Source organism: Megachile rotundata, chromosome 12, assembly GCF_050947335.1.
Source record: "Megachile rotundata isolate GNS110a chromosome 12, iyMegRotu1, whole genome shotgun sequence".
NCBI lineage: Eukaryota > Metazoa > Arthropoda > Insecta > Hymenoptera > Megachilidae > Megachile > Megachile rotundata.
In genome coordinates, this window is record NC_134994.1 from 11421077 (window position 1) to 11437341 (window position 16265).

A 16265-nucleotide genomic window follows, 5' to 3' on the forward strand; every position below is an offset into this window, starting at 1 on the left:
TATATTATTTAAAAAAGTTTCCATGCTGGGAGGACCATCCATTATCCGCCAGCGCCGATAAATCCGCCCAGACGTTCTAGCTCCTTGTGTTTGGCGGATATATCAACGTTTCCTCGTCGTCGCGCCACGTTTTCCTCCTTTTCTGCTACTTCCCCCGTCGAGGAATCATACGGGAGTTGCAAACGATGGATGTGCAAGTAAACCCGATAAATTGCGAGATTTTCCAGTGGACAGCTTTGTACTATTTTTTTGTCAACGAAACAACGTTGAACGCGAATAAGTCCTTGATTATTTCGCTTTCAAGGCATCCCGACTATAAATAATCTCGTCATCGATATTAATCAATATCTTCGCCGCGTGGTTGATTCAAGCTGATAATTACTATTATCGTCACTAAACCGTCGTTATATTAGTTATAACAGCTTTAAATTTGATTACCCGTAATATATTCAAGTATTCGTTTCATTGGTTATCGAATAAATTCAAACTGGTTTGGTTATCTCGGAAACAGACAATCTAGCATTTCTCTTTCTCGACAGATCTTTTTTACTTGCGCAGGTTTTACTCGAGTAGTGGTTCGCCTAGCCACGGACTAGGAGCGGTAAATCCTCGTTAAATCCCTAACAAAAATAAAACTCCTGACGCTTCTACCTTTCATTTTTCTCGTCAAAGATGCATGCGTTCTTTGCATTCCAGACCAGTGAAATTTGCAAACAGTAATTTTGGTATCGAGTGATCCTTGAAATGAAATAGAAAAAAAAGAATGAACCCATGAAGTAGTCGTTTCATCGCGTTCCAATTTTCCCCACGCGGTGAAACTTATTTACACGATGTCCCGCAATGAAACTCCAAGATCTCGACATGGAAGGTGAACGGACAGTAAGTGGAGCATTAAGTTGGAAATTTCGGAACACAACGTATACGGTGGAGCCGTGTGCACGGTATTCTTGGTGGACGAGTCCGAGAGCACTCGATAGGCTAAGTAAATCAGAGGCCTTTGGTCAAGAGTACAGCCTCCACTCCGTTTAGGGTGGCGGGGTAGCGGGCGAGGGGGCGCAATAGCGGTGGCAGGAGCAACAAAGGGTTGGCTAAGAGCTCTTCACCGACCGCTCTGCTCGCTTGCTCGCTTTCTCCAACCATCGAAGCATCACCTACTTCTCGTTGCAGCGAGGCTTGCCTGGCCGGTGATGTGATTGCAACCGAAATGTGTTTACCGTAAACCGTATCAAACTGTCGGCGACCACCATCGCCGTTACCCCTCTTCTATCTTTTCCCTGTACATCGATAAAAGTACGCACCTTTATCGATTCGACGACACGGCCACGGCATCGCGTCGCCGTCCACCACGACGCTTTGAAGCGTCCCTTTTACCCTTTGTCTCTGCCGGCAGCTTAGAAGTTTCCATGTTGCGGCGAGGTAGCAGACACTGCGACCAACTTCGCCTTCCACGCCAACGTTAACGTTGTTATTTGCCAAGGATCGCTCGCTTTCTTGTCGCTCTTTCGCGTTCTTTCTCCTGCGTTAAAATAGATCGGTAATTGAAGGGAAGATCGATGGGTTTGCCCCTTTCTCGCCTTTGGCTCCTTGTTTCGAAACGGGTCAACGTGTATTTATTCGTATCGTATCATGTACAGATTACGGGGACATTTAAACAGGACGAATCAGTAGGGAGTTTGAACAGTGCTGTTCGACCGACATTTGTAACATGTTTTCCATATTTCGAATAAACAGATGGCCGAGTGAAATCGATAGAATATGGCCAGCGGCATGGATACGTGGGTGATGATCGTCCAAGCCCAGACACCGAAGAATCTCAGGTGATCCGGACGCACGCCCGCACGAGACTTCTCCAAAGTGTTCACCGTCCACAGGGCGATGTTGACAACTATCAAGAACGTGATCAACTCCTTTCCCGGTTTGTCGTTCCTCGAGCAACGTCTTCCCCAGGCGATCTAAACATTTCATATAATGATATTCGAATTGTTATTGTAAATCAGTGATGATGCTTACTTTGATCAGCAACGTCTGGCTGGTGCTCTGTATCAGAGCTAATAAATCCGTGATCAGAGATAGTACCCAAGTTGGACCCATAGTTAGAACATCACCTACAACTCCAAATAGACAATGCAGGTAGACTCCGGCTTGAGCTGCAGCTAACAAAGTTGTATCCAGATCCGACTGTTTGAGGATCTTCTGCTGCAATGCTTGCAGCTTCAGAGTTCCAGCTACGGAAGCGACCATTCCTAGAATTTGATCACTTTTTTAATTTTGAGTGTACAGTGCGCAATTTTTATTATGTTTCAAATTGTAGTTGCACGGCGGATGAAATGATAGACGCTGCAAGGGACATCGCAGCGTAATATTGTTTCACACATAAGTTATAAATTTTGTGTAAGTAAAATGTCGCTAACGTTGACATTGTGACTGAAGACATATAACATAAAGTTGACGTTCGCAACCTTCATGTTGCCTTACCTAACATGAGTATCGTCGCATCCAACGCGGTCACCTGAACGATCGCTATTTCGTTTTTGGCTTCTCTTAACACGAAGAACATGATCAGGCTAAGTATGGTTGCGGCGACGACCAGTATCCCGCCGAAGAGACCTCTGAAAATGTTTAAGGTTGCATTAACAAATTAGCGACGGTTCTGTTCGATTAAACTCCCGTCCGAACCTGTGAGAGCTACTGCAATCGATGCTAAGATGATACGAAGACCTGGTCGGATTCTCGCTTTTTGAATCGATCGTCTCGTCCACCCTCTTCCACATCTCGAACAGTATCACCGCACAAATTAAACTGAATTCGATTGTGCACGGGAAAAGAAACGGGCTGGCGTCCCTCAGAAGGGACGTCAGTATTCCGTCCTCGTCGTCGTGCGTATTGCCAAGTTGGTCGATCTCGTGCTGCGTCTCCTCGACGAGAGCCTTCGAAAGAGTTCGAACGTGGAAAATTCAAAGCCGAGTGGCTGCGTGAAATTATGGTTAATGTTCGTCGCGGCATCGCCAGATCAAAAGCTTGACGTCGCGCCTGGGACGGGAGCGTTGATAAGCGGCTACTTCGATTACCCCGGAAAACAGGACACGAGTCTCTTTCCAACGGGATACGCTTGCACGGACATGGATATCAAATATCGCGTTTGACTTTGATAAATGCTGGTCGCGGTTAATCGACACCGCGTTGAAATTATGAAGATCGTGGAAATTGCGGCGATGATATTTCCGAGTCGACGTTATTTAAGGCACAAAAGCGATTTAATTTAGAAAGTTACCTGTAGCCATTCGCAGAGGTTGGTCGCGATCATGTGCATCAGGCCTAATTTCGCGAGAGCATCGTGCTTGGCCAGACAGAGACTTTTACTGTTGAGAAATATGAAGTGCATCTGGGCCGTGACCAACAGCAACCTGGCACCCGGTGTAATCGCCCTGAACGGGCCGGAAGCTATTTCCGCCCCAATTTGCAATCCTGTAAATACCAGCGAGCCGGCGCCAAATCCCACCGCGCCGAGTCTCAGACAAAAGCTCCCGTATTGTTGCATCTGAGAAACAAAGATTTCATTGTACGTGTCGCTACGATGGATTTCACCGTGCTAATTAAAAAATCGCGAATCAACATGCTCGATGGAAAATGTTCTCTGCAAATTATTCCGCTACAAGTAATTGGCTTCTGATTCGATGTACGCGAGTCATTCTTTGATGTTTGAGAGCAGAAGCCATTATATTCTATACTACTTTACAGTTTTATTATTTTACTACTTTAGCTTATTTTTAGATATTTATATTCGTAGATCAAAGATTTCAGATCTATGTATTCTTTGATTTTGTCTTCAGTATTCTATGCTCTCAGATTTCTACATACATATATGTTTAGAGCTCTATGTTCATACGTTCTCAGATTCTTTGTCTTTAGATCTCATATCCTTAATTTTTCATAAATTAATTTTGTACATCTTCAGAAGCTACATCTTCAGAACTCTATGCTCTCAGATTTCTACATATATTTCTAGATCCTTACATCCTCAAATCTCTACACCCTCACATACATACATATGTCCTTATACCTCAAAATTTCTATAAATTTCCCTAAACTCTACCTCATCTTCCCACTCCAACACACTTTTACCTGATTCGTATTCACGGGATCACCCTTCTCGTCGAACGTGAAAGTCTGCTGTTCCTTCTCGTTTTTCTGCATGAGATTCTTCAAGGTCTTATCCCTCAGCACGATAACGTACATCGCGATCACGTAAGCGACACTGGTCAAATAGAGGTACAAGTAAAATCCCTAAACAGACAAACGTGATTTTCCACTTTGAACAACCCGGGCGGAATAAGCTGGCGAAAGCTGTGCGAGTAAATATTAACGAGCGTCTTTCGTCACAGACCTGGTTCAAAGAAGCCGGAACCCTTTCGGTAACGCTGGCCGTGACGGGCACAGCGATTCCAATTACGATCAGCAATTTCGCGTAGAGGGTGCTCATGATCGACACCATTTCCCGATGACATTTTCTCCTCTCCATGGGCTTCATTTGTTGATCGATCATCTGTTGTTTAGCTGCGAATTAAAAGTTAATACCTTTCCGACGCAACGTGCGCTTTCGTAAGCAGGTGACTCACTTTTGGCTGGGTCTAAGTGCATAGGAACGCAAACGGCGTTGACAGGGGTCAATTGCAGAAGATTCGGTCGGTGTCTGTGGACCTCGAGATCGTTTTTCTCTTGATGATTGTTCAGCACGGTCCTCGCTGCGCCATTTTGTGCTGCTGTCAACTCCTGCTCCTGAGGAAGGCAGGAAGGCAACGACATGTTGCTGCCGATACCTGAAATCAGCGCTCTATCGACGAGAATAAACTGACTCGATCAATCTGCATTTAATGTTCCTCTCTGTTTATTCGGGTGCTTAAAAAGTATATCGATATCATTTACGCGTTTAGAATACACATCGAGAGCATTTAACCGTGTCCAGCGTAGCTCTCGCGTCGATACTCCCGCCCGTATAAATTGAAACGAATCCGTTGGAGCGTCGCGTCGAAAATATTTCACGTCGAAAACTGAATTCAATGATTGTGAAATTATACGGTTTTTGCGCTGCAGCGTTTCGCGTTGACCACACGCGAGACCTTTTAACTCCGGTACGTTATTAACCCCCGGTAAATCGCGCGTGTGTCGCGCACCAACGGAAAATCACGAGGGAAAATTAGGAAACTGACATTACCCGAGAAGACCTCGTCGATGGTTCATAACGGCAGTCAACGACATGCTCTGCCTTCGTAGATGCGACATTCTTCCTCGAGGCGACGAGAGACAGTCTTTTCCATCAGCCTCTGACGATGGGCTTATCGTTGGCGGGGCGTCGCGATGTTTCAACTCGAAACTTTCACCGAATATCGTTATTTTTCGAAAATACAGGATTATGGTATCTCGTTCACTTTAAGTTACTTACGTCGTTGTATTGGATTGACTATTATTCATAGCTTAGATGCCAGCGACGAGCTGTAAAGAGAGACGATCTGAAAAGAGGTTTAATACGTGCACAAAATCGAATTTACACCTGTCATAATTTATCGAAAAACTTGTCACTAGAGTTTCGTATCCAAAGTGACCAGTATTAGAACGTTATCGACTTTCAAATTTTTGGCACACAATAAAGCTTCAATGTTGAGTTAGAGACTTCAATGTTGAGTTAGAAGTTTCTTGTATTGTGGAGTGTACTTGTATGGCGGATATCTCTGGTAAAAGACAAAAGTTCGGAGGTGGAAATTTCGTGGCGACAACAAAACGGAAACAGCGTCTTCGTCGGACGCGTGAAAGCGTTCACCTTCCGCAAAGGCGTGTTCGAAGCGGCTTTTGTGCGATTCACGAGGGCCGGTTACCAGTGTACGCGTAACACGTCAATGACATTACCAGGCCAAACACGACATTTCACTCGAGCGACGCGCCGATAACGTCGTTTGCCGGGATTCGTTTAATACGATTCAAACGAAAGTTGGCAAAGTTGGTCCAGTTACCGGTGTCGTCGCGAGCTGGCGCGAAGTCGTGAATCGCTCGACTCTCGATCTAAAAGTGTAACTTTCAGTCGCGAGTTTAACGCGAAGGGAAACTAACGACGGCGCGAAAAAGTCGTCGCGATTACGTCGGGTAACTCGGGGAGAGTTCGCGGAGGCGAACAAACGGGGAAGACGCGCCCCGGTAACAGGAACAATTTCCGCCAGGTTTTGTTCCCGTTCGATCGACGCGAAGAATCGCTTTCTAGCGGGTCGTTTAAGCGCGACGAAGCGAGGCGGGTCGCGTCGCGGAAAGAAGTTGGCCACAGCCTACTAAAAATTCAAAACGCGAGCGAATTTCCCCGGGAATAAATTTCCAAGTTTCCCCCTGGGCGAGAACAGCCGAGCAAATACGGCACGCCGCACCGGGCTTATCCAACCTCGGGACGAACGGCAAAGTTTGACGCATTGCCGGCGAATAAACCGAAACGATTGTTACGCAACGTTTGCGCGAAAGAAAACGGGGGAAAGAAGTTTCCGTGCTACGTGGCTGCGTTGCCTGCATTCTACACGGTACCCAATTCTGACAATTTGTAAAACCTCTAAATTTATCTCGACACACAACATCGTGTAATCATGTAGTGATGTATTAGATTCGTTACGTAGTGATGTATTAGAGAAGCACTTCGACGTTGACGTAATGAACATTTTCAGGATCGCGGCAGCCATCTTTGATTGACGTATGAATTACTTCGTGCATCTACTACTTCTATATAAACTGCACATTATAAATAATTTTGTTGACCTTTCAATCCCTCTTTATAATATACAAACAAGGCATATCCTGCGATAATTTACTCTATAAACTAAAATCTGTTCAATCCGAAATTCTGTATTAGTCTGTTACTCGATCAGGTCAGTTCTGTACGAAAAGTTAGTGATCACAGAACAGTTAGAATACTATTATGGGTAGAAATTTGATGAGTTCTGAAAATTAAAAATTTTCGAATGGCGGTCACACAAGTTCGAATAATCGAGAAGTTTGAAATTTCGCGGAATATCACACGCGATGTCCTCTTTTCGAACGCGGTCATCAGCCTGTCAACAGACGATCGTGCGTGATGCATAATACAACAGGAAGCGTTATTACCTTTCACGTTGACAAATTAGCCGATACCGTTTCGAAGCGTTACAAATTGTCGCTTTGATTAGCGAATCGGGGTGAACGTGAGAGCCGAAATCCGACGTAAGTGTACCGCGTATAAGACTGTAAAATGGTAGAATTTATCGAAATGTAGTGAAAATGGCGAGGTACGTTGAAACACACCGATCGAAGACGCGGAGGCGAGCGTCCGACGAGTTGGCTCGCGTTTCTGTCGACTGTGATCGGATACGTCGTTGGGACGGTTCTTTCTGATAAACAATCGATGTCGTCGGGAAATTAGCGAGATATCGCGAGAAACGTCGGGAATCGAGAGGGGAAAAACACTGAACGATACGTGTGCATCTGCAACCGGTTCTCTGTGCATTAAGACCGTGCATTATTAACGCGGTCGGTTCAACGACAACACGTTCATCGATCGATATTCTAAATGGATGTAATTCGAAGCTGTCAATTGTTTATTTATGCGGAATATTTCGAAATGCGAAACAGCGGTAACGCGACGATTCGAAGCTTCCATTCCCCGTAGCCGGTATTTGCATTTGTATTGCTTGATTACCTGAGAATTCAATTTCTGCCGCAGTTTTAGGAATAATCGAAGCAAGAAATCGCGTACATTCGACACGAACCGCTCGATACATTTTCATGGAGGCCGTGGCTCGCGATCCGCTCGCGGAACGAGGATGGTAAACCGACGGAAGTATCGGAGCCGAGGATCGCGAGCGGCGCGCAAGTGAAACGAGTATCCGCGGAATTTGCGTTAATCGGAAAACATGTAACATCGATATCGAGAGCGGACGCTGGTCCATAAGTGGGTCCACGGTTTCTGCATAATTTTACGAGACTTTTACGCCAGGCTTATAGTTCATCGAACGATTTTCTGACGCGTAATCCGGACAAACGAGCCGATTAAGTGGAATTTCGATCGTTAATGAAGCCAAACATCATCATCATCATCATCGTCGACCATGCGGAACGCCATGATGTGTTTGCCGTAACAGTTCGAAAATTTAGACCCGGCCCGCTAAAAGGCACTAATTGTAGGCGCAGCCGGTAATAGTTAGTGCCTGGAGCCTAATTATCGTTTCGATGTACAACGCCGATCGATTCGACAAATCCTGATTTGCATCGGCGAGCCGTTGTCCTTGCCACTTTTGGCCCGTTCGTTGTTAAACATCGGTTAATAATAGCTTTCTCGACAATAGAACCGACTGCGATTATTAAAACCTCTACAAAGCGCGTCGACCCTTCTTTCGAATTGTTTCTCGCAGACGATGAGCGAAACAGGAACCGCACAACCGAATTCGACTCCCAATTGGGTTTAGATTGACGAGAACAATTCTGCTAGGTCCGTCGATGGTCTGGCGATGAATAGTAATGCTCCGATTAGATCTAGCTCCTGTTTAATAATCACATTTTACCCTGATCCTGGGGGACTCGTCATGTGTCTTTCCACAAGTATAAAATTGGCGAAACAGTCTAAGGATTTGACTTTAACTGAAGGTTCATTTAAGAACACAGTATTTGAATAGACGCAAAATGAGAACCTTTTACAGCCTGTTACGCTACTAGGAACAGGTATCAGTGATTACTGAAAGACCTAATACTTTTAACCGAACTAGGAAATATTCTCGTACTAACCATTAGTCTTCGACACAGAGGGTGAACGAGGAGCAGAAATAGTCACAGAATATTCACATAGTCAACACATATAGTAACTTAATCTGTTAGTAGCATCAGTCTGAAGGTATATCAAACTTGCTGGATTAAAAAATCCACTAATCTGACAGTTTCGAGGTGTCTTCTTTTTGAGGTCCAAAAATGTGGTAGCCATTTGTATGATCAAAGATTTGAGCATCAATAATACGAAGCAATAGGAGGGCGTAGTACAGGTGAAACTGTCAGGATGACGAGCAATCAACCGGAAGCGAGCTCGTCGCTCATCCAAGCCAGAATCCCAGCCTATCCAACCCGTGACCTCTTCGTTCCTCGATTCTCTCCTGTCTGTCCCTGGCCCCTTTCTCTCCTCCGCCTTTCTCGTCGCCTCTCTCTTTCTCTTGCTCTTCAGGTTCCAAGTCTCTCTCTTGAACCGGGCCATTCGGCAGGGCCGCCCTTTCGCGAGACTCCTGTTCCCCGGGGGCGGAACCAGGGAGAACCGGAAGTGCCCGGATATGAGTTTCCGGCACGGACAATTTGCAGCGCAAAATTGAATGATCGACTCCGATAACCGTCGTTGCTCGCGCGCCTACCTCTGTAGCCTGTCACGCTTCGAATTCCAAAGCGGCGCCGTTGTCGCCCAGCGTCGACGACGACCGGCTGTCAGCCGCCATTACGACGATTCGTTATCGTCATTACCGGGTGCTCCGAGCAATACCCGTGGAAAGTCTGAAAGCGGTTCAATCCTAGCCTCCAGACGGGAGGGATTTTTCGAGCCCTGTAATTTTCCAGCGTTTCCGGAGCGGTTTTGCCGGCGAACGCGTCCGCGTTAACGCGGTTTTTCTCACGATTAAATCGACGTAGGGAACAACGTCGCCTGAAATCATTCAACTTCGAAAACGAGTTTACGAAGCTTCTTTCAGAAAAGTGGACTCCTAGATAGAAACAATGCTAATTATTTTCGCTAAGACAAAAAGTCAAAGCTCGTTAACGGAAGCGTTGATACAACGAACTGTTTCGGAGGGTGCTGGTAAAATAGGCGCAGAATTGATTCGAATTGCCAAAACGGTCCGCTGGCTACGAGTCGACTGTTTTTGAACAGCGAACCTTCGCTATAAACTCGACCACAAATGGCTATTTACCTCTTCTGGCCCGTTCGTTGATGCTCGTGTCCCTGTTCCACTCGCTAGCCATCCAGTTACTCACCCTCTTTACGCCTCGTCCCTCTCGCCGCCCCTTCCTCCTCGCGACCCCCTCGTCGACTCGTCTCATCCCTATCTCTTCGCGTGCGGTGGCTGTACAGTACCGGTGGAGCGGCAGTTTCGCCCGACAATGTCTATTGGAAGATTTATTCCAATATTTTCAATTAAAGTTAGACAAAGCCGTGTTTGATAACGCCTGCGTGTTTCGCCGCTCTAGTTGCGGAGGTAAAAATAATATAGTACGCGCGAATGATCAGGAGTGGCTTTCAGAGGCGCCGCTCCGCAGTCTACCACGAAGGTGGGACATCAAGCCGGGGGTGTGGGTTTGGTGTATGGAGAACAAGCCGTTAAAGGGACGAAAGTGACTCGACGCTGATCGAGGGAGGGGTTGGCTCGCGAAGAATACGGGATTTCGAGCCGGCTTAAACGAGGCTAACTTTTTGCCCCATCTCGCGAACGTAATTAAGCTCGTCAATGGACGAGCAAACGCGCATTACGTCGTCGAATCTTCGATCCGGGGGTAATCGTAAAGATGGTTCGATCGAGAATAACCCATTTATTCGCCGGCTGACATTATTCAGCCGAGTTGTTAAACGCTTCGATGACGCGGACGACGATAACGATTGAAATTATCGTTACGTAAGCTAAACGGCTGAATGTCTTAATTAACGTTGCCCCTCTCGTTTCGAGTAATTGATTACGCGATAGCAATTTAACGTCGTTGCTGACGATGTTTGTTGTTCGAAAATCAGTCGAAAGAAAACGCGTTTTTTTTTCAAGAGACGTTTCGAATACTCCAGCTGTCTTTAATACGTGGTCTCGTGTAAATTGACGAAAGAATTTCTCGCAAACGGCCACGGTCTCGCGTTCTACGTGGCAAACGATAATTAGATGCCTAGCAGCATACCCGCAAATGTCACGTGGCTGTCACGGGAACTGTCATTGCCTTCTGTTGGCATACGTGTGCTCGTGCGAGAAAAGCAGAGAGAGACGGAGATACGCGCGTATCGGACGGTACACTGATTCGCTCGGACAGTTCGATCACTGGTTCGTATACTTGCGACAAGAGCGGAACACGTAGCCCTGGGCAGCGACGGTTGAAGGTGGTGAAAATGGAATTTGAGCGGCATCCGGGGGATTCGGTTCGTATTTACCGTTCGATATCAACTTTTGTCTCTGGTCCCGATATCCAAACGTGCCGGCGCGCTCGCAGCATCATGGAATTCCGCTCCGCGGAATTATAGGTTTATGGAATTAGAGGTCCATCAATTAGCGGTGTTCGTGAATCCAAATTGAACGGCCGTGGCTTAACGATTTCATATAAATGCAATCTCTCTTCTTGCCGCGCGTTCGACGCTCGATTAATTATACCGATGGTCGAATTTGTTTTACCTTCGAATATCAGTTTTGCGTCGGGAGGTCGCGTAACGGGGGACACCACCTGTTCCCGTGCCAGTTATTCTTATCCCGCGAGCCCGTCCGCATGCACTCGCGTCGGAGACAAAAATCGATGCTGCCTCGGTTGAATACAACGCAGGGGTAGCATGACCCTTAATAATGCGAACGAAAGGGAGGAGGAGGAAGTACGGTACGATGTCTGATGTCATGGAGAGCGTCAGAGGGAGGGGAGTCAGGATGATGATAAAAAGGGAAGGCAAAAGTGGACGGTATCGCGTAATTGAAGAACAGAAATGGTTCGACCGAGTAATAGGGTCGCAATAGCGGGCCCAGGCATTGTGCCTAGAAAGCTAGTCGGGTTTAATAGAAATGGATGAACGCCTTTGCGAAGACTGCCAACGAGTTCTGATCTCGAAATCCCGCAAATAATAAAAATTTCTCCGACCGCATCTACACCATTTTTCTTCTCGAAAACACTTTTCATTCCGATCGGTGTATAGTCGATTTACGAATCAGGCTCGATTTTACTCGACGATCCGCTGGGTCTCGAAAGTGTCACGATTGAAACGAACGCGACAAAAAAAATATATTCAAAAACGAACAAAACTACGTTCACACACGGAGAAAAAAAATGTGGATCCCGATAATGTTTTTGGCACTTGCCGTATACAATGTCGCTAGCCTCGTGACGCGAAAAATTCCCTACCTCTGTTCACCCTCCGATTCATCCCTCGGCTGACAGATACAGTCCGTGACGTTTAAACGATTCTCACGCGTTCGATCCGAATTTGCGCCTGTTTGGCCCGCGATTTCGCGTCGCTATTCATCAACTGAAAGACGAACGGACAGGAGAGGGACAGAGAGAGTTTGTATTGAAACGGTGCTAGTTCGGTCAAAATTTACCTAGAGAGTACACGTGTCAACCCGTATCAACATGGCCGTATAGGTGAACACGCGTGTTCGAACGAGCAGCGATTCGCAGGTGATAGACAATCGGGAGCAGGCTCGTTATTATGCCGTGCACGCCGTGATTTCCAATATGTTGCGAACGACAAGCGCCACCAGCGGCCTGTTAAGCCTCTCGTTTCGTCCTTCGGCATTCAAATGACCGGTCCAGTCGCCGAGAGAAGAGTGCTCGTTCGATCTGTCGCCGTTAATGGCCAATACGCGACACATTTCCGATTGGGCCGACCTCATTCGCCACCGCTCCGATGGAATTTGTATCGTGCTCACGCGATGTCGGCGTACACGCGCGAATGTACGTGTAAACACCGGCAAACAGTGTAACGAGGGATAACGATAACGACATTAAGATAATCGGATATTAACCCCGACGGATAACCACCCCTGGCGAGACCTGCTCCTTCCTCTCCGCCAAACGGCGAATCTTCCTTCTCCATTCGAACTTGAAAGCAGACGGTAAAGGGGATAAAATTATAATTAAAGGGTGCTACCGTGTGGAGAGGGTTCACAGTTTTTCAAATTATGACCCGAGATTTAACACCTTGGTACATTGAAATTTAGGTTTGGAAGATCACTTGGATTAAACGTTATAACTTTTCGGATAATGGTTCTTTATCCAGATGAGGTAATAGTGCAGAGACTTATAAAGTTATCTTCGTTACTTTTGTTAGAGCTCAATGTATACGTTGTACTTTAGTTATTTCAGTAAAGTCGATTACCAAGAATGAATAAGTCCGTCTACAATGCGTCACGTCATGGACGCTTGTCCTTGCAGCTGAGGGAGGCGTAACAAAAGAAAATGGAATGTATACAAATGTCCTAATATCAAATAACTGTCACCGTATCCTTCACATTGACGAAAAGAGAAAATAAATGCTGTGAATGGAATCGTAGCATATTGTCAGGGTGATGAAAGTGTTAATGCATAAGGGTGTTTTCAGAAAATTTGAACAAGTCATACGAGCTGTTTAAACCGTCATTTAAAGGATAGAAGGAGATAGGCACATGTGGCAACCTCGGACGTAACCTGGTGCTACTGACGCCAGTGGTAATACCTAATAGCAGCCTGAAGCGGTGTCGGGGCCAACTCCTTCTAAGTGAATTAACCCCGAGTTAATCTCGAGTTAAGTAAACCCCTAAGTAGACCTCGAGTATCTTCCGTTCTTCCTTTCCTGGGAGACTCGGATGGGCTTGCACGAAGCATACGTACGTACGCCTTCGTGTGATCGTTAACGATTAGGATCTTTCGAGCCCCTCCGAGTGGTTACCAGTCACGCTAACTTCCGACATCTTTCTGTTTTACTTGCCTCTGTTAACCGCCGAGCGAAACGAACGCTCCACGGAAATGAAGCTTCTCTCGGTCGCCGAGCAAATTCGTGACTAGCTACGCTCGTAAGGTTTCTCTCGATTTATTTTGCCCCCAGTTTCACGGGAAACGTCGCATCTTTAATCTGTCTCTCGCTCATTAATATTAACGCTACAGCGCCGCGACCATTGGCCATCGTTAAGCTCAACCTTCCTTTTTCATCGGTTATGGACGCGCATTAATCACCTCCTCTCGCGTCATTTTTCCTCCGCGCCGAGGTTCTTCCATTTTGTTTTTTGTTGACCGACCGCGAGGTCTGGCGAAACCGTGGCGTTGTTTCTAGCGCGATTTTTCGCAGCTGTCCACCGCAATATTTTTTAACTCGGTCTACGTTCGCACAGGGTATTTTTGTTGGTTCCGCGTTAGCTTTCGAGAGACGCGATGTTTACGGGAAAAACGTTCGTGGTCGAAGCAACGTCGATGTGGTTGCAGATCGTGCAGGTTTCGTCGACAACGAACCAAGTCGTAAAGAACGGCTCGCCTGTCACGAAACCCAGACGTCTACGTCCATGTTTCCTCTTCCTCTCGCAGCCTCCCGTCGTTCCCTTGCTTGTTTCCTGTTCAAAGAAATGTCGCGAAACGCCGATTCGATCATTGCATTAGTCGACACGAATCCGACAGCACGGTAATTGTTATTAAGTTCATTTACATCGCACTAATGCCCCGGGCGAAATTTGCATCACTCGGTCGCTATCGTTAAATATAGCCAGCGTTTAATCGGCGTGCACGGCATTACGCCGGGCGTGCAACAAAATTATAATCTGCCGGCCTCGTTGAATATTCCCGTGTCTATTAATCGTCTACTGAATATGGTTAATAAGCACGCCCGATGCGCCGTCCATCTATCCACGATTACGCGATGCTTTCGCTATCGGAACCGTGGCGAGTTACTCTCGCGTTACGGAACTGTGATGAGTACATCAAGTCTACCGAGCTCATGGGCACTGATGTGAAGGTCTAGGGACAGTAAGAAACTTCGACGAGAAAGTTGTAGAGAGTCGCGTCTCTCAGAAGTACACGGTAAAATGTATACAGTATAATACAAGATAATTAAAATGCAAATATGATGAAGATAAAATAAGCTACGTTCGATGTAAAATATAAAAATCTCAAAAAAATATAACAATCAGAGGAAGGGTCTTCATATTTGTTTAACTTTGAACATTTTTGAGGATCACATGAGTTAAAAATTTGAACATGTAGAAATTTGGAGTTTGGAGCTTAAAAATTCGAGAGTCAAGGAATTTAGAGAAAACAAATTTAGAGATACATGTATGAACGTCATTAAGAAATAGGACTTTAGGATGTGACAGTGTTTGGGGATGAAGAAATTAGTGGACACAGGAATTTGATGAGTGTCTAAATCTAAAGAATCAGAAAAAGTGAGAATGAAGTTGAAGAACGTAAAAGTTTATAAATTTGGAGGTATGAAAATTGTGAAGTGTACGCGTCCTTATAGAAAGGAAGCCAACGTTGCACTCGAGTGTACGTGGTCGTGCATGCGCCGAGATGCGTCTGTGCTCTTTCGCCGTAGAAAAGCTGCTCGCAAAGCGGCAGGAAGAGAGCTTTGTGAAAAGCGCAATTGACGAGCCTTCCTATTAGTAGACGAGGAAATATCGGAGAAAAAAAAAGCGCCACGGGGTGAGAGGAAGAGGCCACGATGATGGCAGACCGGTTAGTAGGCGGTGGCGTGGTTCTACGGGGCGAACAAGGACAGATCGAAACGGAAGTGAGGAAGAGGAGGAGCGAAAAAGGAGCAAAGCGTTCTATCTGTCGTTTTCCTTTTTCTTTTTTATGCATTAAGCAGTTAAATTTCCACGTGCCAGCTATACTGAATATTCAGCTGGAAAGCCGTCGATCGGTCCGCGTCCTTTGATGTGCCGGTACCTTTTTTGTTGTGCAGCCTGAAAACACGAATCGATTTTGCGCCGATTGGCGTCGAGGTGTAGGAATTTCGTTCTCTCTTCCCATTCTTCTCCTCTTCCCTTTTGCCAGCCATCTGTTTCCAGATTTTTCGGAGCCCGTCGCGCGGTCCAATTTGCGTCACTTATAACCGGCAGCGGCAAGGTTTCGCGTTGAAGTCATAAAAGCTCCGCGGATTTCCCGTGAATGCCTTTTGCCCTTCGAGTGGCGGACATGTATCGCCCGTCGATCGACCGTCACGACCAGATCCATTAACGAAACGCTTTCGACTTTTTTTCTTTTTGGAAAAAACAAGAGCCCCGTTGTCCCCGATGGGAAACCATCGACGATTAATCGTTTCTCCTCGCGCGGAATATTCCTCGACGCAATAACGCAAAATTCAATGATTGACCCGATTGACGTGGGCTCTATCCACCTCCCGCGCTCGCCATGTTTCTCGTTCATCGCATACGCGTTCATTGTTTGTCGAGTGGAAGGTAGGAGATTGAAGCGGAAATCAGTACGTGGATCGTGACCAAAGTTCAACCTTCGCCACCGTTTGTCCCGAAGGCATCGTGCCGCGTAACAATGCGACAGCGTCCTATAATTATGTTAAGTACGCCGCTGGAACATGG

General features: G+C 46.3%; 1 protein-coding gene across 3 annotated transcripts; it reads right to left on the minus strand.

Moving 5' to 3' along the window:
- Positions 1-1534: 1534 nt before the first annotated feature.
- Positions 1535-9379, minus strand: LOC100877162 (proton channel OtopLc). 3 transcript variants are annotated; one of them, XM_076537972.1, is made up of 11 exons: positions 7132-9379; positions 5441-5507; positions 5213-5371; positions 4617-4831; positions 4385-4554; positions 4123-4284; positions 3272-3538; positions 2677-2927; positions 2476-2609; positions 2011-2243; positions 1535-1952 (listed from the first exon to the last, which is right to left on the minus strand). In XM_076537972.1, the coding sequence occupies exons 2-11, from the start codon at positions 5467-5469 to the stop codon at positions 1662-1664; spliced, it is 1911 nt and encodes a 636-aa protein (XP_076394087.1). In that variant the 5' UTR covers positions 5470-5507; positions 7132-9379; the 3' UTR covers positions 1535-1661. The 3 variants fall into 3 exon arrangements, with proteins under 3 accessions (XP_076394087.1, XP_076394086.1, XP_076394085.1); XM_076537970.1 differs by having other exon boundaries at positions 1536-1952; positions 5441-5490; XM_076537971.1 differs by having other exon boundaries at positions 5441-9379.
- Between the last annotated feature and the right edge of the window lie 6886 nt (positions 9380-16265).

Excerpts from the sequence above, each read along its gene's own strand:
- LOC100877162 (XM_076537972.1), bottom strand. The coding sequence starts at position 5,469 with ATGAATAATAGTCAATCCAATACAACGAC. Across the intron at positions 5,372-5,440 it reads AGTCAATCCAATACAACGAC|TTTCGAGTTGAAACATCGCG; the intron begins GTAAGTAACTTA and ends ATTCGGTGAAAG. Across the intron at positions 2,610-2,676 it reads GATTGCAGTAGCTCTCACAG|AGGTCTCTTCGGCGGGATAC; the intron begins GTTCGGACGGGA and ends AAACATTTTCAG.